The sequence below is a fragment of the Schistocerca gregaria genome, chromosome 11 (assembly GCF_023897955.1).
Source record: "Schistocerca gregaria isolate iqSchGreg1 chromosome 11, iqSchGreg1.2, whole genome shotgun sequence".
Classification (NCBI taxonomy): domain Eukaryota; kingdom Metazoa; phylum Arthropoda; class Insecta; order Orthoptera; family Acrididae; genus Schistocerca; species Schistocerca gregaria.
In genome coordinates this window covers 79304685-79329178 of record NC_064930.1, presented here as the reverse complement: position 1 = coordinate 79329178, position 24494 = coordinate 79304685, and the positions used below count along the sequence as shown (strand labels likewise).

At 45.4% G+C, this 24494-nt stretch overlaps 1 protein-coding gene across 1 annotated transcript in view; it reads left to right on the top strand.

Annotated features, from left to right (window-relative positions):
- LOC126295145 (speckle-type POZ protein-like) overlaps positions 1 to 24067 on the top strand; it is a 98450-nt gene extending 74383 nt beyond the window's left edge. The window contains exons 4-5 of the mRNA XM_049987431.1: positions 10053 to 10629; positions 23772 to 24067. Coding sequence (XP_049843388.1) covers positions 10053 to 10629; positions 23772 to 23802 — 608 coding nt within the window. The 3' untranslated portion in view covers positions 23803 to 24067. The remainder of the gene's footprint in view (positions 1 to 10052; positions 10630 to 23771) is intronic.
- Positions 24068 to 24494: the final 427 nt, after the last annotated feature.

The following is a 24494-nucleotide window of genomic DNA, read 5'->3' as shown; positions in this document are numbered from 1 at the left end:
AAAGCGCTATATTCTCTTTTCTCTGTGAGGTTTTGGACGGATTGAATAAAAGGTTGCGAACGCTAGGAGTTTTCTTTGATTTAACGAAGGCTTTTGACTGTGTTGACCAGAAAATAGTACTGCAGAAGTTGGACCATTATGGAGTAAGGGGAGTAGCTAACAATTGGTTCGCCTCTTACTTTAAGAACAGAAAGCAGAAGGTAATTCTCCGCAATATTGAGAGTGGTTGTGATGTTCAGTCCCAATGGGCCACTGTTAAGTGGGGCGTTCCCCAAGGGTCGGTGCTGGGGCCACTGCTGTTTCTTATTTATATAAATGATATGCCTTGTAGTATTACAGGCGATTCAAAAATATTTCTGTTTGCTGATGACACCAGCTTGGAAGTGGAGGATCTTGTGTGTAATATTGAAACATTATGAAATAAAGTAGTTCATGAAATAAGTTCATGGCTTGTGGAAAATAATTTGATGCTAAATCACAGTAAGACTCAGTTTTTACAGTTTCTAACTCACAATTCAACAAGAACTGATCTTTTGATCAGACAGAATGGGCATATTATAAGCTAGACGGAACAGTTCAAGTTCCTAGGCGTTAGGATAGATAGTAAGCTGTTGTGGCAAGCCCATGTTCAGGATCTTGTTCAGAAACTAAATGCTGCTTTATTTACCATTAGAACAGTATCTGAAATAAGTGGCAGTTCAACACGAAAAGTAGTCTACTTTGCATATTTTCATACGCTTATGTCGTATGGTATTATTTTTTTGGGGTAATTCTTCTGGTTAAAAAAGGGTTTTTTTGGCTCAAAAACGGGCTGTTCGAGCTACATGTGGTGTAAGTTCGAGAACATCTTGTCGACCCCTATTCAATAGTCTGGGAATTCTGACATTGCCCTCACAGTATATATTTTCTTTAATGTCGTTTGCTGTTAGCAATATTAGCTTATTCCCAAGAGTTAGCAGCTTTCACTCAGTTAATACCAGGCAGAAATCCAATATGCATGTGGAATGCACTTCCTTGACTCTTGTGCAGAAAGGAGTGCAGTATTCTGCTGCATCCATTTTCAATAAGCTACCACAAGAACTCAAAAATCTTAGAAGTAGTCCAAACACTTTTAAGTCTAAACTAAAGAGTTTCCTCATGGCTCACTCCTTCTATTCTGTCGAGGAGCTCCTGGAAGAGCTGAACAATTAAGCAAATTGCAGTGTTACATTGTTGATTTTCTTTATTTAAACTTACGACTTGTCGCCTGAACATGTTTCCTATATTTCATTTTATGTGTTTCTGCTATCGCGTTATAATTTCATGTATTGACACGTCTGCATGGTCATGGAGACTTCTCCTTAATTTGGTACGATGGAACAATAAGTAAAGATTCGCTGATGACGTTGCTATCCTCAGTGAAACTGAACAATCTGATGAGTAAGGAATATGGACTGAGAGTAAATCGAAGAAAGACGAAAGTAACGAGGAGTGGCAGAAATGAGAACAGCGAGAAACTTAATATGACGATTGATGGTCACGAAGCAGATGACGTTAAGGCATTCTACTCCCAAGCAAAGTAACCAGTGATGGCCTCATCAAGGAGGGCATCAAAGGCAGGTCAGCTCGGGCAGAAACGGGATTCCTGGCCAAGAGAAGTCTACTAGTATCAAACGTAGCCTTAGTTTGAGGAAGAAATTTGTGAGAATTGTATGTCAGTGAAACGTGGACTGTGGGAAAACCGGAACAGGAAAGAATCGAAGCTTTTGAGATGTGGTGCTGCAGACGAAAGTTGATAATTAGGTGGACTGATAAGGTAAGGAATGAGAAGGTTCTGTGCAGAAAAACAGAGGAAAGGAACATGTGGAAAACTCTGACAAGGAGAGGATGATAGGAGATGGGTTAAGACATCTACATCTACATCTACATCCGTACTCCGCAAGCCACCTGACGGTGTGTGGCGGAGGGTACCCTGAGTACCTCTATCTGTTCTCCCTTCTATTCCAGTCTCGTATTGTACGTGGAAAGAAGGATTGTCGGTATGCTTCTGTGTGGGCTCTAATGTCTCTGATTTTATCCTCATGGTCTCTTCGCGAGATATACGTAGGAGGGAGCAATATACTGCTTGACTCTTCGGTGAAGGTATGTTCTCGAAACTTCAACAAAAGCCCGTACCGAGCTACTGAGCGTCTCTCCTGCAGAGTCTTCCACTGGAGTTTACCTATCATCTCCGTAACGCTTTCGCAATTACTAAATGATCCTGTAACGAAGCGCGCTGCTCTCCGTTGGATCTTCTCTATCTCTTCTATCAACCCTACCTGGTGCGGATCCCACACTGCTGAGCAGTATTCAAGCATTGGGCGAACTAGCGTACTGTAACCTACTTCCTTTGTTGTCGGATTGCATTTCCTTAGGATTCTTCCAATGAATCTCAGTCTGGCATCTGCTTTACCGACGATCAACTTTATATGATCATTCCATTTTAAATCGCTTCTAATGCGTACTCCCAGATAATTTATGGAATTAACTGCTTCCAGTTTCTGACCTGCTATTTTGTAGCTAAATGATAAGGGATCTATCTTTCTATGTATTCGCATCACATTACACTTCGCTACATTGAGATTCAATTGCCATTCCGTGCACCATGCGTCAATTCGCTGCAGGCGAATCACGGCGATTACTTCCATGGTGCTAGAGGGAGCTGTAGAGGGCAAAAACTGTAGATAAAGACATAGACTCGAGTACATCCAGCAAATATCTGAGGACATAGGTTGCAAGTGCTACCAACTGAGGCTGGCGCAGGAGTGGAAATTGTGGCGGACCACATCAAATCAGTCAGAAGACTGATGACTCAACAAATAAAGTTGATGCTTAATACTCGAAGCGGCTAGAACATTCACAACAAGGCGATCAGAATCCTCCTTGGCTGTTCAAGAATGTGTGTCGTCTGGTGCGCATAACGAACCTACAACTCGACCGCGGTCTCGCTTGACTCCAACTATGCCATGCTGTTTGTAATCGGCTTGCTTACTTGAATAGTAACATGTTTCCAGCGGGCAGAATTCGTGGGAGGTTTCGATTCCCGGCCGGGTTGGAGATTTCCTCCGCCCGTGTGCTGGTTGTAGTGCTGTCATCATCTCATCATTAGTCGCCCAATGTGGTGTCACCTGAGGTACACTATGTGATCAACAGTAGCCGGACACCTGACTGAAGATGAATTACAACTTCGTGACGCCCTCCATCGGTAATGCTGGAATGGTGTTAACGGATGAATAAAGAGATTGATTGATTGATTGATTGGTGTTGGCACATCCTTAGCCTTGATGACAGCTTCCTCTCTCGCAGGCATACGTTCAATCAGCTGCTGGAAGGTTTCTAGGGAACTGGCAGACCATTCTTCACGGAGTGCTGCACTGAGGAGAGGTATCGATGTCGGTCGGTGAGGCCTTGCACCAAGTCGGCTTTCCAAAACATCCCAAAGCTGTTCTATAGGATTCAGGTCAGGACTCTGTGCAGGCCAGTCAATAACAGGGATGTTATTGTCGTGTAAGCACTCCGCCACAGGCCGTGCATTATGAAAAGCTGCTCGATTGTGTTCAAAGATTCAGTCGTAATCCCCAAATTGCTCTTCAACACTGGGAAGCAAGAAAGTGCTTAAAACATCAATGTAGTAGGCCTGTGCTGTGATAGTGCCACGCAAGACAACAAGGGTTGCAAGCCCCCTCCATGAAAAACGCGACCACACCGTAACAAAAAAATGGCTCTGAGCACTATGGGAAAACTTCTTAGGTCATAAGTCCCCTAGAACTTAGAACTGCTTAAACCTAACTAACCTAAGGACATCACACACATCCATGCCCGAGGCAGGATTCGAACCTGCGTCCGTAGCGGTCGCGCGGTTCCAGACTGTAGCGCCTAGAACCGCTCGGTCACTCTGGCCGGCCCACACCATAACATCACCTCCTCCGAATTTTACTGCTGGCACTACACACGCTGGCAGATGACGTTCGCCGAGCATTCACCATACCCACACCCTGCCATCGCATCGCCACACTGTGTACCGTGATTCGTCACTCCACACAACTTTTTTTCCGCTGTTCAATCGTCCAATGTTTAGGCTCTTTACAATCGAGGCGTCGTTTGGCATTTACCGGCGTGTGTGTGACTTGTGAGCAGCCGCTCGACCATGAAATCCAACTTTTCTCCCCTCCCGTCCAACTCTCATAGTTCTTGCAGTGCGTCCTCGTGCAGTTTGGAATTCCTTCAACTGCCGGCGGTCTCTGATAGTCAGCAGACGAGGTCGGCCTGTAAGCTTTTGTGCTGTACGTGTCCCTTAACTTCTCCACTTCACTATGACATCGGAAACAGTGGACCTAGGGATGTTTAGGAGTGTGGAAACAGACGTACGACACAAGTGACACCCAGTCACCTGAGCACGTCCGAAGTCTGTGAGTTCTGCGGATCGCCCCATTCTGCTCCCTCACGATGTCTAATGACTACTGAGGTCGCTGGCCGGAGTGGCTGAGCGGTTCTAGGCGCTACAGTCTGGAGCCGAGCGACCGCTACGGTTGCAGGTTCAAATCCTGCCTCGGGCATGGGTGTGTGTGGTGTCCTTAGGTTAGTTAGGTTTAATTAGTTCTAAGTTCTAGGCGACTGATGACCTCAGAAGTGAAGTCCCATAGTGCTCAGAGCTATTTGAACCATTTTTGACCACTGAGGTCGCTGATTAGGAGCACCTTGCAGTAGGTGGCAGCAAAATGCACGTCATATGAAAAACGTATGTTTCTGAGGGTGTCCGCATACTTTTGATTTCATAGTGTACGACTTGAACACGGCGGCCGAACGTAGCCGCATAGGATCTCCTGGCCAGCAGTGCTACGCGATCGTTTCATTTCATTTCCGACTGTTTTCGAAAAGTTGCGATATTCTGCTGCAATCTTCCAGCTGGAAGGCTAATCTTCATAGGTCATTCACTGTAAATCCATAAAATCGCTTTTAACTTCAAAAACATAACCAAGAATTTTTTGACATGTACGTTATTGAACACTACATAAGATTTTTACAAAGAGCTCTTTTCTTACGCGTATTTCGTGAAACGTGGAAGTGCATCGTTTCTGTACAAGAGGGAATCTTTTCATCGTTACTGCACCAGTTGCATTTTCGATTGCAGCAGGGCCCAAGTTCTTTGCTTGAAATACTAGCTTTAATTGTAATTCAAATACGGCTTTGGAGATAGATAAATAAGTAACTGTTGTTACTTTCTTTACTACTGTTATATCTGAAGAAAATAATCAACTGGAGCAGTAATCGGAAAGATAGATAATATCCAAGCTTCTTGAAACTACACTCCTGGAAATGGAAAAAAGAACACATTGACACCGGTGTGTCAGACCCACCATACTTGCTCCGGACACTGCGAGAGGGCTGTACAAGCAATGATCACACGCACGGCACAGCGGACACACCAGGAACCGCGGTGTTGGCCGTCGAATGGCGCTAGCTGCGCAGCATTTGTGCACCGCCGCCGTCAGTGTCAGCCAGTTTGCCGTGGCATACGGAGCTCCATCGCAGTCTTTAACACTGGTAGCATGCCGCGACAGCGTGGACGTGAACCGTATGTGCAGTTGACGGACTTTGAGCGAGGGCGTATAGTGGGCATGCGGGAGGCCGGGTGGACGTACCGCCGAATTGCTCAACACGTGGGGCGTGAGGTCTCCACAGTACATCGATGTTGTCTCCAGTGGTCGGCAGAAGGTGCACGTGCCCGTCGACCTGGGACCGGACCGCAGCGACGCTCGGATGCACGCCAAGACCGTAGGATCCTAGTGCCGTAGGGGACCGCACCGCCACTTCCCAGCAAATTAGAGACACTGTTGCTCCTGGGGTATCGACGAGGACCATTCGCAACCGCCTCCATGAAGCTGGGCTACGGTCCCGCACACCGTTAGGCCGTCTTCCGCTCACGCCCCAACATCGTGCAGCCCGCCTCCAGTGGTGTCGCGACAGGCATGAATGGAGGAACGAATGGTGACTTGTCGTCTTCAGCGATGAGAGTCGCTTCTGCCTTGGTGCCAATGATGGTCGTATGCGTGTTTGGCGCCGTGAAGGTGAGCGCCACAATCAGGACTGCATACGACCAAGGCACACAGGGCCAACACCCGGCATCATGGTGTGGGGAGCGATCTCCTACACTGGCCGTACACCTCTGGTGATCGTCGAGGGGACACTGAATAGTGCATGGTACATCCAAACCGTCATCGAACCCATCGTTCTACCATTCCTAGACCGGCAAGGGAACTTGCTGTTCCAACAGGACAATGCACGTCCGCATGTATCCCGTGCCACCCAACGTGCTCTAGAAGGTGTAAGTCAACTACCCTGGCCAGCAAGATCTCCGGATCTGTCCCCCATTGAGCATGTTTGGGACTGGATGAAGCGTCGTCTCACGCGGTCTGCACGTCCAGCACGAACGCTGGTCCAACTGAGGCGCCAGGTGGAAATGGCATGGCAAGCCGTTCCACAGGACTACATCCAGCATTTCTACGATCGTCCCCAAGGGAGAATAGCAGCCTGCATTGCTGCGAAAGGTGGATATACACTGTACTAGTGCCGACAATGTGCATGCTCTGTTGGCTGTGTCTATGTGCCTGTGGTTCTGTCAGTGTGATCATGTGATGTATCTGACCCCAGGAATATGTCAATAAAGTTTCCCCTTCCTGGGACAATGAATTCACGGTGTTCTTATTTCAATTTCCAGGAGTGTATTTTGTGAGTTGGAAGGTTCGCATTAAAAAAAAAAAGTGTGTGTAATCTTATGGGACTTAACTCCTAAGGTCATCAGTCCTTAAGCTCACAGACTACTTAACCTAAATTATCCTAAGGACAAACACACACACCCACGTCCAAGGGAGAACTCGAACCTCCGCTGCAACTAGCTGCACAGTCCACGACTGCAGCCCCTAAGATCGCTCGGCTAATCCCTCATTAAAGTTGAGTTGATTTAAAACCATTCATTATTATCTAAAACTAAACTCTGCCCGAACAGACCATGAAGTCCCAACGGTGGCGACCGGCGTCACTGGATACGGATATGGAGGGGCATGTGGTCAGCACACCGCTCTCCCAGCAGTATGTCAGTTTATGAGACCGGAGCCGCTACTTATCAATCGAGTAGCTCCACAGTTCTCCCTTCAAGGGCTGAGTGCACCCCGCTTGCCAACAGCACTGGGCAGACCGGATGGTCACCCATCCGAGTGCCAGCCCAGCCTGACAGCGCTTAACTTCAGTGATCTAACGGGAACCGGTGTTACCACTACGGCAACGCTGTTGGCTCGTTATTATCTATTCAGAGAATAGAATACCCATCACTGTCTTACACGATCACACTTCCCGTGATGATGATGATGAGTCCCATACTCCGTTTACCGAGCGTAGGGGAGCGACGCGGGAGACCCGCGCCGCCATACTAGGCAAGGTCCTAGTGGAGGTGGTTTGCCATTGCCTTCCTCCGACCGTAATGGGGATGATTGATGATGATGATGAAGACGACACAAACACCCAGTCATCACGAGGCAGGTGAAAAATCCCTGACCCCGCCGGGAATCGAACCCGGGACCCCGTGCTCGGGAAGCGAGAACGCTACCGCGAGACCACGAGCGTATGTTGTTGAAAATTCATTAGTCCCTGCCGAGAATTGTTTGACAGTTATTAACGGTACTCGGCGATCCCGTTGTGTAGGTGGAGACGCAGGTCGCCAGTAAATTGCAGGCCATATTCAGGACTCTGTGTAGAAGCTGGGGAAACTGATGCAGTGCAGTTCAGTTACTATACGGTTCAACGATGCAGCAGATCACATCAGTCAACAGTAAAATTACATCTTGATGTATCACAAGGCCGTGATGCAGATTCGTCGGCAAACGTTACGAATCAAATGTCCGAAATACTGAAGAGTCAATGAAACTGGTACCCGTCGGCATCATAATGCCTTACACGAAATCCACTGGAGCCACTGATGCCCACATGAATGTTCACCAGAGCGTAATGGATCCGCTGCCAGCTTCTCCCCACCCTGGAGTACCGGTGACGGGGAGCTGTTCCTCTGGAAGACGTGGATTCGCACCCTTTCCTTTGGCGTGGCAGAGGAGGTATCAGGATTCATCAGACCGTGCAATGCTCTGCCCCTGCGTCAATGTTCCAGTGCCTTTGGCCACGTGGCCAATTCAGTCACAGTTGCCGATGTCACGGTGTTAACGTTGGCACACGTACGGGTCCTCGGCTGCAGTTACGAGTGACCGGTGCATTCTGTGCTCGGATACACTCGTGCCCTGCTCAGCTTTGAAGTCTGATGTCAGTTCCACCACAGTTCGTTGCCTCTCCTGTTTTACCAGTCTGACCAGCCTACGACGTCAGATGCCTGTAACGAGAGGTGGCCACGCAACCCCACATCTGGATGTGGTTTCATCTCGGTTTCGCCACGTGGTAAACGCACTCCTCAGACACCCGACAAGTCACGGATTTTCCGAAATGCTCGTGCCGAGCTTCCAGGCCATCACAATCTGTCCTCGACCAAAATCGGGTAGACAGCACTGCCATTAATACTACGAGCCGTGCGTGTGTCTAGCACTTGTTCCTAGCAGCCAACGGCTGATGAGTGTATGAGGATTCCGTTTTTACAGATGAGGGATGGAACCCTAAAAAATAAGACATTTTACACGACTTAAGAGACTCTTTTTACAGTAAACTACGAGGGCTATCCACAAAGTACATTACGTTTTGGAATTAAAAATAAATAAAGTATTGGAAATTCTTTTTATTATATACAGATGAAAGCCACTTAAATTAAGGCACTTATCGTAGCGATGGACGAGCTCGCAAATTCCTTCGTCGTAAAATTCGGCCGCCTGCGCCTTCAACCACGTGGTTGCCTCTTCTCGAAGCTGTGCGTCGTCATCAAAACGCTGCATAGCCAACCACTTCTTCATTTGCTGGGAATAAGTGGAAGTCGCTCGGTGCCAGGTCGGGACTGTACGGCGGATGAGAAAACAACTCCCACTTAAAAGATTCGAGAACTCCACGAGTGGCATTTGCCGTGTGGGCCCGGGCGTTGTCGTGAAGCGGAAAGATCTTTGATTCCAACTTTCCCCTGCGCTTGTTTTGTATTGCTCTTCTGAGGTTGTGCACAGTTTGGCAATACCTTTTGAGAGTTTATTGTAGTGCCACTTTCCAGGAAATCCACAAAAATCACACCTTTTCTGTCCCAAAAGATAGTCGCCATCACCTTCCTTGCAGACATTGTCTGCACGCATTTATTGCGTTTTTGGGGGGAATTTGTGTGCCCCCACTGCATTGACTGCAATTTTGTCTCGCAGTTCACACGCTTAACCCATGTTTCGTCACCAGTAACGATACGACCGAGTAATGAGTCGCCATCTTTCTCGTAAGCGTCCAAAAACGTTAACGCTGCAAGCCATTCGTTGACTTGGTGTCCATCTTGCACAAAACGTATGGTAACCAAGCTTTTCGGTATTGATTTCGTGCAGCAAACTTCGTGAAAATTGTGGAAAACACATAGAGAGTTCAGTTAATGTGAAATTACGGTTTTCACGGACCGCGGCATCGACTTTTTCGACAAGTTCGTCAGTCACTATGATGGGTCTTCCACTTCGCTCTTCGTCGTGAACGTTAGTTCGGCCATTTTTAAATTTTATGACCCATTGACGCACTCCACCTTCAGCGATTATGTTGTCCCCATACACTTCACAAAGCTGCCGATAGATTTCTATCGGTGTACAGTTTTTTGCAGTCAGAAACCTTATTACAGCACGCACTTCACACTTCGCGGCATTTTCAACTAACGCTGACATTTCAAACTGTCACAGTAGCTCCACGGAGTACAGCACGAACCTCTCACTAGCACGGCCGGATGCCGACTGAGCGGCGGAATGCCATGACACCAAGATGGCCGCGCTAGCCCCGCCCCTAGCGGACACAGACGAAAACGTAATGTACTTTGTGGATAGCCCTCGTATATTCCTGTAAGACTGAGATGTGGTAACACTGTGATAACGTTTCAGAGCCAGCCAACACGCCATCTGCAGCCGTACACCAGAAGACCCTGGCAGCGGACCTGGGCGCGCTCCTTCAGTCTGGAGACTCTGCAGACGTCGTCATAACCGTGGGGGACACCACGCTGAGGGCACACCGGGCTATCCTGGTGGCCAGGAGTCCCGTGTTCGCGGCCATGATGGCCCACGACTGTCTGGAATCTAGCAGTGGCCACATCACCGTCACCGACATCGAGCCGGAGGTGCTGAACCAGCTGCTGGTGTTCTTGTACACGGACGAGGCTCAGTTGGACCCCCGACTGGTCTTGAAACTCCTAGTAGCCGCCGACAAGTACCAGGTGCACACTTTGAAGGCACAGTGCGAGTACGTAGTCTCCCGGAACCTGCGCGTGGGGAATGTGGTGGCGTGTGCGGTGCTCGCCATACAGCACTCGTGCTCGTGTCTCACGGAGTCCTCCGTGCGCTTCATTGCGGCCCACCTCAAGCAGGTGATGGCCAGCGAGGGGTGGGCGATGGCTGTGCGGAGGCACCCGGAGTGCATGGTGGAGGTCAGTCGCCTGGTTGCAGCAGTTTCCTCAGACACCAGGTGTGTACTCCCAACTATCTTCACTTTCGTATTGTGCCTTTCCTATGTCAGACATACACTACTGGTCATTAAAATTGCTACCCCAAGAACAAATGCAGATGATAAACGGGTATTCATTGAACAAATATATTATACTAGAACTGACATGTAATAACATTTTCACGCAATTTGGGTGCATAGATCCTGAGAAATCAGTACCCAGAACAACCACCTCTGGCCGTAATAACGGCCTTGATACGCTTGCGCATTGAGTCAACCTTCTGTACAGGTACAGCTGCCCACGCAGCTTCAACACGATACCACAGTTCATCTAGAGTAGTGACTGGCGTATTGTGACGAGCCAGTTGCTCGGGCGCCATTGACCTGACGTTTTCAGTTGGTGAGAGATCTGTAGAATGTGCTGGCCAGCAGTCTAACATTTTCTGTATCCAGAAAGGCCCGTACAGGACCTGCAACATGCGGTCGTGCACTATCCTGCTGAATTGTAGGGTCTCGCAGGGATCGAATGAAGGGTAGAGCGACGGGTCATAACACATCTGAAATGTAACGTCCACTGTTCAAAGTGCCGTCAATGCGAACAAGAGGTGACCGAGACGTGTAACCAATGGCACCCCATACCATCACAGCGCGTGATACGCCAGTATGGCGATGACGAATACACGCTTCCAATGAGCGTTCACCGCGATGTAGCCAAACACAGATGCGACCATCAAGATGCTATGAACACAACCTCAATTCATCCGAAAAAATGGCGTTTTACCATTCGTGCACCCAGGTTCGTCGTCGACTACACCATCGCAGGATCTCGTGTCTGTGATGCAGAATCAAGGGTAACCGCAGCCACGGTCTCCGAGCTGATAGTCCGTGCTGCTGCAAACGTCGTCGAACTGTTCGTGCAGATGGTTGTTGTCTTGCAAACGTCCCCATCTGTTGGCTCAGGGATCGAGACGTGGCTGCACGATCCGTTACAGCCATGCGGATAAGTTGCCTGTCATCTCGACTGCTAGTGATACGAGGCCGTTGGGATCCAGCACGGCGTTCCGTATTACCCTCCTGAACCCACCGACTCCATATTCTGCTAACAGTCATTGGATCTCGACCAACGCGAGCAGCAATGTCGCGATACGATAAACCGCACTCGCGATACGTTTACAATCCGACCTTTATCAAAGTCGGAAACGTGACGGTACGCATTTCTTCTCCTTACACGAGCCATCGCAACAACGTTTCACCAGGCAACGCCGGTTAACTGCTGTTTTTGTATGAGAAATCGGTTGGAAACTTTCCTCATGTCAGCACATTGTATATGTCGCCACCGGCGCCAACCTAGTGTGAATGCTCTGAAAAGCTAATCGTTTACATATCACAGCATCTTCTTCCTGTCGGTTAAATGTCGCGTCTGTAGCACGTCATCTTCGTGGTGTAGCAATTTTAATGGCCAGTAGTGTACATACACAGGCATTTTCTAAAACTGCTAGCTTGCTTACTCACAATCCGTCATAATTTCAAAACCACTGATAAGTGTTCGAAGCAGTGGGTAACAACCAGTAACTTTAAAAGCTGAATTTTTAGTGGAACTACAGAGTAATTGTGAGTATCTAACTTAGTAATTAAAGTACCTTAAAAATAAATTCATTGCATTTTGTTTAGGCAGCCTACTCTCTAGTTTTGTTGGCATTAAATAGCACAGTTTTATTTTCAGGTTACAATCTTTTGTGAAGTTATGTACAAATATGGAAAAGAAACGAAAGGTTGACAGTAAAAGTACAATTTTTAAAGAGCAGTGGGGATGTCAATATTTCGTGGTGGAGTCAAGCGACAAACCAATGTGTATTATTTGCAATGAAGCGATATCGGTCTTCAAGGAATACAGTATAAAACGTCACTGTGACACTGAGCACTCTCAGAATTACTCCAAAGTTTACAGGATGCGAACGATTAGAAATGTTAGAGCTTCTGAAACGCCAGCTAAAAACGCAGCTCCGACAATGTCGCGGTGTATTGGTCGCGATAGGTCTCGAAACTCAGTTGTTGGCAGTATAGGTAGCACCTCAAATATTTGGCGGGCCGGATACCGGAGATGTCCGGCCAGGTCACTCGGGCCGTACTTTGGAGACTCCTGGTCTACAACAATATATGGTTTAGCGTCATGAATCAACAGGGAGAGTAAGTGGAGTCGGTCCGAGAACATTTCTCCACACAAGTGTCATATCGTTTGCCATCCCTCTGCCATCCTGTCCCCTGTCTCCCTCGTTCATTAGCTCCTTGGGCTCTCGGTAACATCTGCAGAAACAAATTTCATGTGGTGAGCGTGGAAATGAGTTTCTTCGCTACTAATTATGATACATCCTGGGTGCAGATTTTGCAATAGGAGCGCCCCAAGCGGTCGATTGTATCACTCGACTTTACTCCAGCCCTGTCAGAACAACACGGAGGATAACCAGTACTACAGCAGCGACTGACCAGTGCTGCTGCAGGCAGGCTGGGGCGCAAGCAAGAACTGTTGCTGGAATACTGGTTATCCTTCGTGTTTTACAGTCCCTGTTAACAATTACGAGGATTGGAACTTAAATAGTGGCAACTATTTATTGACAACCGATGCAAAAGAGTTACATGTTTGCACCTGTTACTGTCCTTCGAAGTCGTCACCATCGACTACACCTACATTTATACTCCGCAAGCCACCCAACAGTATGTGGCGGAGGGCACTTTACGTGCCACTCTCATTACCTCCCTTTCCTGTTCCAGTCACGTATGGTTCGCGGGAAGAACGACTGCCGGAAAGCCTCCGTGCGCGCTCGAATCTCTCTAATTTTACATTCGTGATCTCCTCGGGAGGTATAAGCAGGGGGAAGCAATATATTCGTTACCTCATCCAGAAACGCACCCTCTCGAAACATGGCGAGCAAGCTCTACCGCGATGCAGAGCGCCTCTCTTGCAGAGTCTGCCACTCGAGTTTGCTAAACATCTCCGTAATGCTATCACGCTTACCAAATAACCCTGTGACGAAACGCCCCGCTCTTCTTTGGACCTTCTCTATCTCCTCTGTCAACCCGACCTGGTACGGATCCCACACTGATGAGCAGTACTCGAGTACAGGTCGAACGAGTGTTTTGTAATCCACCTCCTTTGTTGATGGACTACATTTTCTAAGGACTCTCCCAATGAATCTCAAACTGGTACACGCCTTACCGACAATTAATTTTATATGATCATTCCACTTCAAATCGTTCCGCACGTATACTCCCAGATATTTTACAAAAGTAACTGCTACCAGTGTTTGTTCCGCTATCATATAATCATACAATAAAGGATCCTTTTTTTCCTATGTTTTCGCAATACATTACATTTGTCTATGTAAAGGGTCAGTTGTCACTCCCTGCACCAAGTACCTATCCGCTGCAGATCTTCCTGCATTTCGCTGCAATGTTCTAATGCTGCAACTTCTCTGCATACTACAGCATCATCCGCGAGAAGCCGCATGGAACTTCAGACGCTACCTACTAGGTCATTTATGTATGTTGCGTAGAACCCGTTGCCAGCGATGTGGAAGGCGTAGTATACTGTTAGCAGAGCCTGTTCTGTTGATGGTCCGAATGGAGCGGTCTAAAGTTATGGTGATTCTCGTGTACGACTGTACAAATGGTTCAGATGGCTCTGAGAAGTATGGGACTTAACATCTGAGGTCATCAGTCCCCTAGAAGTTAGAACTACTTCAAGCTAATTAACCTCAGGAGATCACAACATCCATGCTCGAGGCAGGATTCGAACCTGCGACCGTAGCCGTCGCGTGGTTCCAGACTCAAGCGCCTAGAACCACTCGGCCACACCGTTCGGCTGTGATGCTGTTATCCTAACGCATTACGTACCTCCACGGGAGACTGTCAGTGCACAGCATTACTGTTCGTTTTTGGAGCATCACCTGCGACCAGCTTTGCGAAAGAAGCGGCGACACTTTCTGCGCAACCGCGGTTTGAAGTGCCGTGTCACGGATTGCGCTGCCCTCCTGCCGGAGGTTCGAGTCCTCCCTCGCGCATGCGTGTGTGTGTGTGTGTTGTTCTTAGCCAGCCGATGTGGCCGAGCGGTTCTACGCGCTTCAGTCTGGAACCGCCCGCCCGCTACGGTCGCAGGTTCGAGTCCTGCCTCGGGCATGGATGTGCGTGATGTCCTTAGGTTAGTTGGGTTTAAGTAGTTCTAAGTTCTAGGGAACTGATGACCTCAGATGTTAAGTCCCATAGTGCTCAGAAACATTTTCTTGTTCTTAGCATAAGTTAGTTCAAATTAGTTTCAGAAGTGTGTAAGTCTAGGGACCGATGACCTAAGCAGTTTGTTCCCTTAGGAACTGACACACATCTGAACATTTGAACGCGCCGGCGCATACAGCGCAAGCTGTGGCTGCTCTGTGAGGTCGATGGGACTGGGAAGTGCTGTACCATTCATCATACCACCCCGGACTTAATTCCTCGTGACTTTGATTCGATTCCAAAGATGAAGGCACCACTTCGTACCATTCGCTGCGAAACTATTCCAGAGATTCGACAGGCAGTAGACCGCTCCATTCGCACCTTAAACAGAACAGGCTCTGCTAACGGTATACCACGCCTGTCACATCGCTGGCAACGGGTTCTGCACAACGCTGGTGACAGTAACAGGTGCAAACATGTAACTATTTTGTATTGGTTGCGATAAACTGTTGCCACTATTTAAGTTCCAACCCTCGTACCTGTAAAAGGTAACCGTTTTGTCGAAAGGACACATTGTACTCCGCTTTAAAATCGTTTTGTTTACAACAAGAAACAAAAAAATTGCATTCCGTACAGAGTGGTTGTCACATGAAATATATGATTAGCAATATTTGTCTGGGATGACTCCAGCTACAGATTACAAAAATCAGGTTCGCAATATCTCCTGAAACTCAAGAGAAAATGCACCTGATGAATGTTATGTGAGACACGTGTTATACACACAGAGGTGACAAAAGTCATGGGGTACTTCCTAATATTGCCGGACCTCCTTTTGCCCAGTTAACTGGAGAATGTCTACGTGCCACGCGCACAAGAAGTCGTAGGAATCCCCCGCAGAAACACTTAGCCATGCTGCCTCTACAGCCACCCATAACTGTTGCTGGTGCAGCATTTCGTGCATTAACTGACCTCTCGATTATGTACCCTAAGTGATCAGTGGGATGTATGTCGAATTGTCCAGAGTGTTCTTAAAAGCAATCTCAAACAACTGTAATAGTCACTATTAAAAGCAGTTTTGATCCCCCATTTGTTTGTTCTAGTAACTGGTTTCGACCACGCCTGTGGCCATCTTCATACTTGTCAAATACAAAATCTGCCCAGAGGGGTACTTACATTAAAGAAAATTACATCTGTATGTCTATCTGTATCCGAATCCCGCTCCAGCTATCGCCAGGTCTGGGTGCTGATGAGTCCTCTCCATTTGGCTCGTTCCTCCCACCACTTTTCTTCCTCCACTTGCTGCCAGGTCACACCTCTCCTTTCTACAGATATTCTCACTCCCATTTTCCACCGTGTCCTTGGGCGCCCTCTAGGTCTTTTCCCATCCATCTTTTGTTCTACCATAATTTTGGGGAGTCTCTACCCATGCATCAACATGCCCATACCATCTTAATCTCTTTCTTTCGATTTCTCCTCTCATACTTTCTTGTTTGAGGTCCTTTCTAATCTCTACATTCCTTACTCTGTCCATTCTTGTTTTTCCCTTAACTGCTCTGAGAAATTTCATTTCCCCTGCTTGCAATCTGCTCCAGTCCCTTTCTGTCATTGTCCATGTTTCTCCACCATAGGTGACAATAGGGATGTAATAATTGTTATACATAAGGAGTTTTGCTCTTTCTGACACCTTCTTATTCCAAATCAGATGTTTTATTGTTTACATACAACTACTAAGTTATAAAACGATCAATTACCTAAGTGCTATATGAGCAGCAAGCAGCCTTCTTGTAAATCACTGCTAGAAAGAGCAGTGCACATCTTACTTATATACTAGAGGCTCCGCCTACTTTTAACAAAATGTCATCGCTAACCGATGGGTTAAAAGTCAAATAACAACGAAAACTTTCGCAATTAAAGTAACAATGGCAAGAATGAAACATAAAAATACGTGGAACTTAGCTGGTTTAACAGCTATTGTCAGATAAAATATGTAAAAATATTAAACCTAAAATTAAAATTAAAATCGTTACAACAGTACGTGGGTTGCCGTCTCTGGGCCTGTTGGAGAACCATTTAGAAGCTTCTGGTTGCCATATTTAGTATAGACGGGGTAGCATTCATCTTACGGTAGGTGAGGAGAACACTACGTCAAAGTGACGTAACACTACGTCATCGTAACGTAAATAACCTAAATCGACTACATGAGTGCGTATATCGATCTTTGCGGTTGTACCGATAACGTCAAAGCTGAATGTAAATACATGTGTACAAACGAAGTGTCAGGAGTTATCTGTTACGCTCATCCCAGTTGAATTAATTATTAAGCTGTAATCCCACCAATTTGGGATGGTATTATGTGTTTGAGGAACATAATGAATGTCTGAACGAAGGAACCATAATGAAAGTAAAAAAAAAAACTTTTAGTCAATTTTTTTTAAAAATCCGATAAACCGTGCATAAATCGTGTGCATAGAAACGTGAAATAATTAATTATTAAGCTGCAATCCAAAGAATGTGGGATGTTATTGTGTGTTTCATGAACATAACGGAAATCTGAATGAAGGAATCATAACCATGACGCAAGTGTCTAAGCATATTTTAGTCCGATTAATCGTGCATAAATCATGTGGATAAAAACATGAAATAGGGAGAAATTAAAGTGTTTCGTATTTTTATAAAAGCCAATGAATTGTACATAATTCATGTGGGCAGAAACGTTAAACTGAGAAACTGAAGTTCGAAGTAATTCCGAATGGTGCTGGAAATATTAAACCATCTAGTTCCATTTAATTTTGCCTTCGTGTTGTAAATCAGCTAAGGACAATGAACAGTGCAGATTCACGACGCACGCAACAGTCCATGTATACAGAATGCACACAACAGTCGATAGGAAACACATGATGATAGGACAACTCGTGAAACTCACGATGACGCGTGCCTACGTCACGTTGATGTAGGGCTCTCCTCACCTAGCGTGAAATGAATGCTACCCGTATAGACGCCATTGCAAAGATGTGGCAACAGGTTACTCTCCAACGAGGTTGTTGTAATATCGGTAGAAAGACGTTCCATGTCATGGAAGCGATAGACGCTCTAGCAGGGCGCTTTCCATTAAGGCGGCTGCAAAAATCGTTAACTGACGTGTTGTAGTAAATGCAGCACAGATATAATTTCAAGGTGTAACAAGAGCATCCATTTGTATAGATTATTCGATAGATAATAATTAGTTCTTGCAGACGAAACTGAGAAAGAACGTAATCTAGAGGGCACAGTACTTGTGTATATTCTTAAAAATACTGCCTATGACGCTCCTATATATATTACAAATGTTACATGTGACAATATTAAAGGCCATTCCAATGTTTTGTTTTACATGACAGTCGTATAAACAAAAGTATAGTTAAAGTAAAAAAATAGTACTAGAAGACTAAGAATAAAACAATGACACTGTAAGGTACGAAATTAACAGGTACCTGTGACAAACACTGAACCACGTGACATGCATTATTGGTCAATAAAATATATGCACAACATTATATACATACTAACAGTTTGTGTTAACTTTTGTTTCTTCATAAAATGTAAACGAAAAGGAAAAACTGAAGTGACTAAAACTTATGAGACAGACTGTTACTATAGAATAAGATCACTTTCACATAAGTATATAAAAACTGTTTATGAAACAAACATAGAAACATAAATCGTGTGTATACCGTTAGTCAGAAAGCAGAGGGAATTTAAAATTCAATACTACGAGCCGTAGTATCAGAATATTAAAAGGATCTGAATTTGCATGATGCAGTCTTAAAGCGAGACCGAAGTAAACATTCTACAAACAGATTGTCAGTCATAAAATAATATTTGGCAAAATAATTAAGGTTACAAAATATAAAATGTTTTATGAAGGTTTCAAAAATTTATTAACAAATGAGAGATGGAAGAGTGAGCATTCTAAAGCAAATAGTCAGAAAGCTCAAGGGAAAGTTTGTCTTTGAATTGAAGCTGCTCATTTAAAACAGATAATGGTTTACTTTTATAAAGTGAATATGTTTCAATTTCTTCTTAAGTATTTAGCAGAAGCCCTTTTGGTACATTATGTAATATTTTCTAATTGTTTGAAATGTAACCCTCAGGGTGTATGACATGCACTGCTCTATCGAGAAGTTATTTACCTCCAGGAAGAGACTCCTGCTCATACAGCATTTTCGTAATTAATCGTTTTGACTTTATAGTTGTATATAATTTTCTTTAATGTATGTAGCCCTCTGGTCACATTTTGTATCTGAGTTGTAGCTCTGAAGATGACCGTAGGTGTGGTCGAAACCGGTTTGTGGTCAAGACTGTATTTAATAGTAACTATTAGCAATGACTTTGATCACTGTCTACTCCCAGGTATTCAAAATTGACAAACAACTGTGATCCAGTGCCATAGTGCATTGTCATCCACAAAAATTCCACCTTTTTTGTGAACATGAACTCTGTGAACGGCTGAAAGTGGTTTCCAGGTAGCTGAACATAACCATTTCCAATCAATGCTGGTTCACTTGAACCAGATGACCCACTCCATTCCGTGTAAACACGGCCCACACCATTATGGAGCGACCACCAGCTTTTGCAGTGTCTTGTTGACAACTTGAATCCATGGCTTCATAGGATCTGCACCACACTTGAACCCTACCATCAGCTCCTAGCAACTGAAACTCATCTGAGCAGGCCACGTTCCTCCAGTCATCTAGGATACCACTGATACGGTCAAGAACCCAGGATAGGCGCTGCCGGCGATGTCGTGCTCTTAGCAAAGCCAATAACGCCGGTCGTTTGCTGCCGTAGTCCATTATCCCAAAATTTGCTGCACTTTCCTACTGGATATGTTAGTCATACATCCGACAATGACTTCTGCCGTTATTTCACGCAGTGTTGCGTGTCTGTTAGCACTGACAACTATGATAACGGTGATACTATCGGTCATTAAGTGAAGGACGTCGGCCAGAGCTTTGTCCTTGGTGAGAGGTAATACCTGAAATTTGGCCTTCTCAACACACTCTCAATAATGTGGCTCTCATAATATTGACTTCCCTAACATTTTCCACTGTCACTAGGGTGTAACATATATACTGCCTACAGGCAAATTATAGAGACCTTTGGAGAAAGCAGAACCACTTCTACCAATATCAAGAGCTCAAATGGAAAACCCAGTTCTAAGCAAAGAAGGGAAAGCAGAAAGCTGGAAAGTGTATATAGAGGGTCTACAGAAGGGCGATGTACTTGAGGACAATATTAAAGAAATGGAAGAGGACGTAGATGAAGATGAAATGGGAGATACGATATTGCGTGAAGAATTTGACAGAGCACTGAAAGACCTGAGTCCAAACAAGGCCCTGGGAGTAGACGACATTCCATTAGAACTACTGATAGCCTTGGGAGAGCCAGTCCTGACGAAACTCCACCATCTGTTGAGCAAGATGTATGAGACAGGCGAAATATCCTCAGACTTCAAGAACAATTCCAGTCCCAAAGAAAGCAGGTGTTGACAGGTATGAAAATTAGCAAACTGTGAGTTTAATAAGCCACAGCTGCAAAACACTAACACGAATTCTTTACAGATGAATCGAAAAACTGGTAGAAGCTGACATCGGGGAAGATCAGTTCGGATTCCGTAGAAATGTTGGAACACGTGAGGCAATACTGACCCTCCGACTCATCTTAGAAGAAAGATTAAGGGAAGGTAAACCTACGTTTCTAGCATTTGTAGACGCAGAGAAAGCTATTGACAATCTTGACTGCAACACTCTCTTTCAAATTCTGAACGTGGCAGGAATGAAATTCAGTGAGCGAAAGGCTATTTACAATTTGTACAGAAACCAGATGGCAGTTATAAGGGTCGAAGGGAGTAAAGGGGAAGCAGTGGTTGGGAAAGGAGTGAGACAGGGCTGTAGCGTATCTCCGATGTTATTCAATCTGTATATTGAGCAAGCAGTAAACAAAACAAAAGAAAAATCCGTGGAGAAGAAATAAAAACTTTGCGGTTTGCCGATGACATTGTAATTCTGTCAGAGACAGCAAAGGACTTGGAAGAGCAGTTGAACGGAATGGATAGTGTCTTGAAAGGAGGATATAAGATGAACATCAACAAAAGCAAAACGAGGATAATGGAATGAAGTCGAATAAATTCGGGTGATGTTGAGGGAATTAGATTAGGAAATGAGACGCTTAAAGTAGTAAATGACTTTTGCTATTTGGGGAGCAAAATAACTGATGATCGAGGTAGAGAATATATAAAATGTAGACTGGCAATGACAAGGAAAGCGTTTCTGAAGGAGAGAAATTTGTTAACATCGAGTAAAGTGGCAGTAAGTCGTTTCTGAAAGTATTTGTATGGAGTGTAGCCATGTATGCAAGTGAAACTTGGGCGATAAATAGTTTAGACAAGAAGAGAATAGAAGCTTTCGAAATGTGGTGCTGCAGAAGAATGCTGAAGATTAGATGGGTAGATCATGTAACTAATGAGGTGGTACTGAATGAATTGCGGAGAAGAGGAATTTGTGGCACAACTTGACGAGAAGAAGGGATCGGTTGGTAGGACATCAAAGGATCAACAATTTAGTATTGGAGGGAAGTGTGGAGGGAAAAAATCGCAGAGGGAGACCAAGAGATGAATACACTAAGCAGATTCAGAAGGATGTAGGTTGCAGTAGGTACTGGGAGAAGCAGCAGCTTGCACAGGATAGAGCAGCATGGAGAGCTGCATCAAACCAGTCTCTGGACTGAAAACAACAACAACATCATTTTCCAAACTGGAATGTTCCATGTGTCCTGCTCCAAGTACCATTCCCTGTTCTGTTCAAAGTCTATAAATTCCCACTGTGCAACCGTAATCACATCGGATCATTTTCACATGAATTACCTGAGTAAAAAACACAGCTCCACCAGTGCACTGTCATTTTACTGCATACCTTGTGTACTCATTATTACGGCCATTTTTATGTGCATACTGCTGTCTCATCACTTTTGTCACCCAATGTACACTAAAATTTGATGCACATGTACAACTAATGAAAGTTATTCCTCACACTGAAAAGTACAGGGTGTTCACTTAAAAGAGAATGTCCTCCAGATCTCTTCATTAAGCTTGTTTCACAACTTACTTGCCCGATAAGCGTTTGTGTAGTGACTGTTGATCTGTAAGAGGATCTGCATGGTACAAGTTGGCACCACATTCTTTCTACTTCATTTAGTCTCTAATTTAAAATACAGGGTGTTACAAAAAGGTACGGCGAAACTTGCAGGAAACATTCGTCACTCACAAATAAAGACAAGATGTTATGTGGACATGTGTCCGGAAACGCTTAATTTCCATGTTAGAGCTCACTTTAGTTTCGTCAGTATGTACTGTACTTCCTCGATTCACCGCCAGTTGGCCCAATTGAAGGAAGGTAATGTTGACTTCGGTGCTTGTGTTGACATGCGACTCATTGCTCTACAGTACTAGCATCGAGCACATCAGTACGTAGCATCAACAGGTTAGTGTTCATCACGAACGTGGTTTTGCAGTCAGTGGAATGTTTACAAGTGCGGACTTGGCAGATGCCCGTTTGATGTACGGATTATCACGGGGCAATAGCCGTGGCGCGGTACGTTTGTATCGAGACAGATTTCCAGAACGGAGGTGTCCCGACAGGAAGACGTTCGAAGCAATTGATCGGTGTCTTAGGGAGCGCGGAACAATCCAGCCTACGACTCGCGACTGGGGAAGACCTAGAACGACGAGGACACCTGCAATGGACGAGCCAATTATCGTGCAGTTGGCGATAACCCTAATGTCAGCGTCAGAGAAGTTGCTGCTGTACGAGGTAACGTTGACCACGTCACTGTATGGAGAGTGCTACGGGAGAACCAGTTGTTTCCGTACCGTGTACAGCGTGTGCAGGCACTATCAGCAGCTGATTGGCCTCCACGGGTACACTTCTGCGAATGGTTCATCCGACAATGTGTCAATCCTCATTTCAGTGCAAATGTTCTCTTTACGGATGAGGCTTCATCCCAACGTCATCAAATTATAAATTTTCACAATCGACATGTGTGGGCTGACGAGAATCCGCACGCAATTGTGAAATCACGTCATCGACACAGATTTTCTGTGAACGTTTGGGCAGGCATTGTTGGTGATGTCTGGATTGGGCCCCATGTTCTTCCACCTACGCTCAATGGAGCACGTTATCATGATTTCATACGGGATACTCTACCTGTGCTGCTAGAACATATGCCTTTACAAGTACGACACAACATGTGGTTCATGCACGATGGAGCTCCTGCACATTTCAGTCCAAGTGTTGGTACGCTTCTCAACAACAGATTCGGTGACCGACGGATTGGTAGAGGCGGACCAATTCCGTGGCCTCCACGCTCTCCTGACCTCAACCCTCTTGACTTTCATTTATGGGGGCATTTGAAAGCTCTTGTCTACGCAACCCCGGTACCAAATGTAGAGACTCTTCGCGCTCGTACTGTGGACGGCTGTGATACAATACGCCACTCTCCAAGGCTGCATCAGCGCATCAGGGATTCCGTGCGACGGAGGGTGGATGCATGTATCCTCGCTAACCGAGGACATTTTGAACATTTCCTGTAAGAAAGTGTTTGAACTCCCGCTGGTACGTTCTGTTTCTGTGTGTTTCCATTCCATGATTAATGCGATTTGAAGAGAAGTAGTAAAATGACATCTAACATGGAAAATATGCGTTTCCGGACACATGTCCACATAACATATTTTCTTTCTTTGTGTGTGAGGAATGTTTCCTGAAAGTTTGGCCGTACCTTTTTGTAACTCCCTGTATATATAAAAATTAGGTGCACATGTGGTACAAAATATTTACCATGTCCAACTAAATATGAAACAAAATAATAAAAAATGATTGCAGTGAAAATTGTAATTAAATCTTACATTTTTTACCCACGATTAGCGCACGATCAGCTAGCAGATCTGCTAGGTGACTTCAAGTGAAGGATCGTGGTTCTCACCTGGTGTGGAGCAGTGAGGATCGAAGGAGCCATTGTTGTCACCACCAATGACCATGAGGTTTCCAACAACAGTGTGATTTGCGTTTGGACACTCTGCCTGCTGACCTGTTTGATGTGGCTCACCATTTCTTCGCCACTGTATTCAAGCTCTCCATGTCAGAGTAGCACCTACACTGTTGACTCTGTAATAGTTTTTTTGTCAGTCATTATATACATAACATTAAACTGTACAAAATGAGCTATTTATTTTTATTTTTATCATAACTGTTTTGAATTCTGCAACAGGTTTCATGGCTCTATTCTTGTTGTCACATTAGAACTAAGCATAAAAATGAACTTATATGTTACGCCTAATGTGATTTGTATGACGTATACAGGGTGTTTCCATAAGTGTGTGCAAAGGTGTAACATGACATAGAGAATGCTCCGCTGAACAGTTTGAGGTAGGGAACTTGGGACTGGGGAAGCCAGCTTACAGAGGTAAGAAAGTGAACTTGTCTACCACTTATGAAGATGGCATCTGTGATTACGGACATGTCTAAAAGAATAGATGCCATTGGTGACTGTGCAGCACTCTAGAGCGAAATTACAAATAAATCATTACCATTAGCTGCTGATGGGCGTTGATATACATCATTGGAGACAGTTGAAAATGTGTGCCCCGA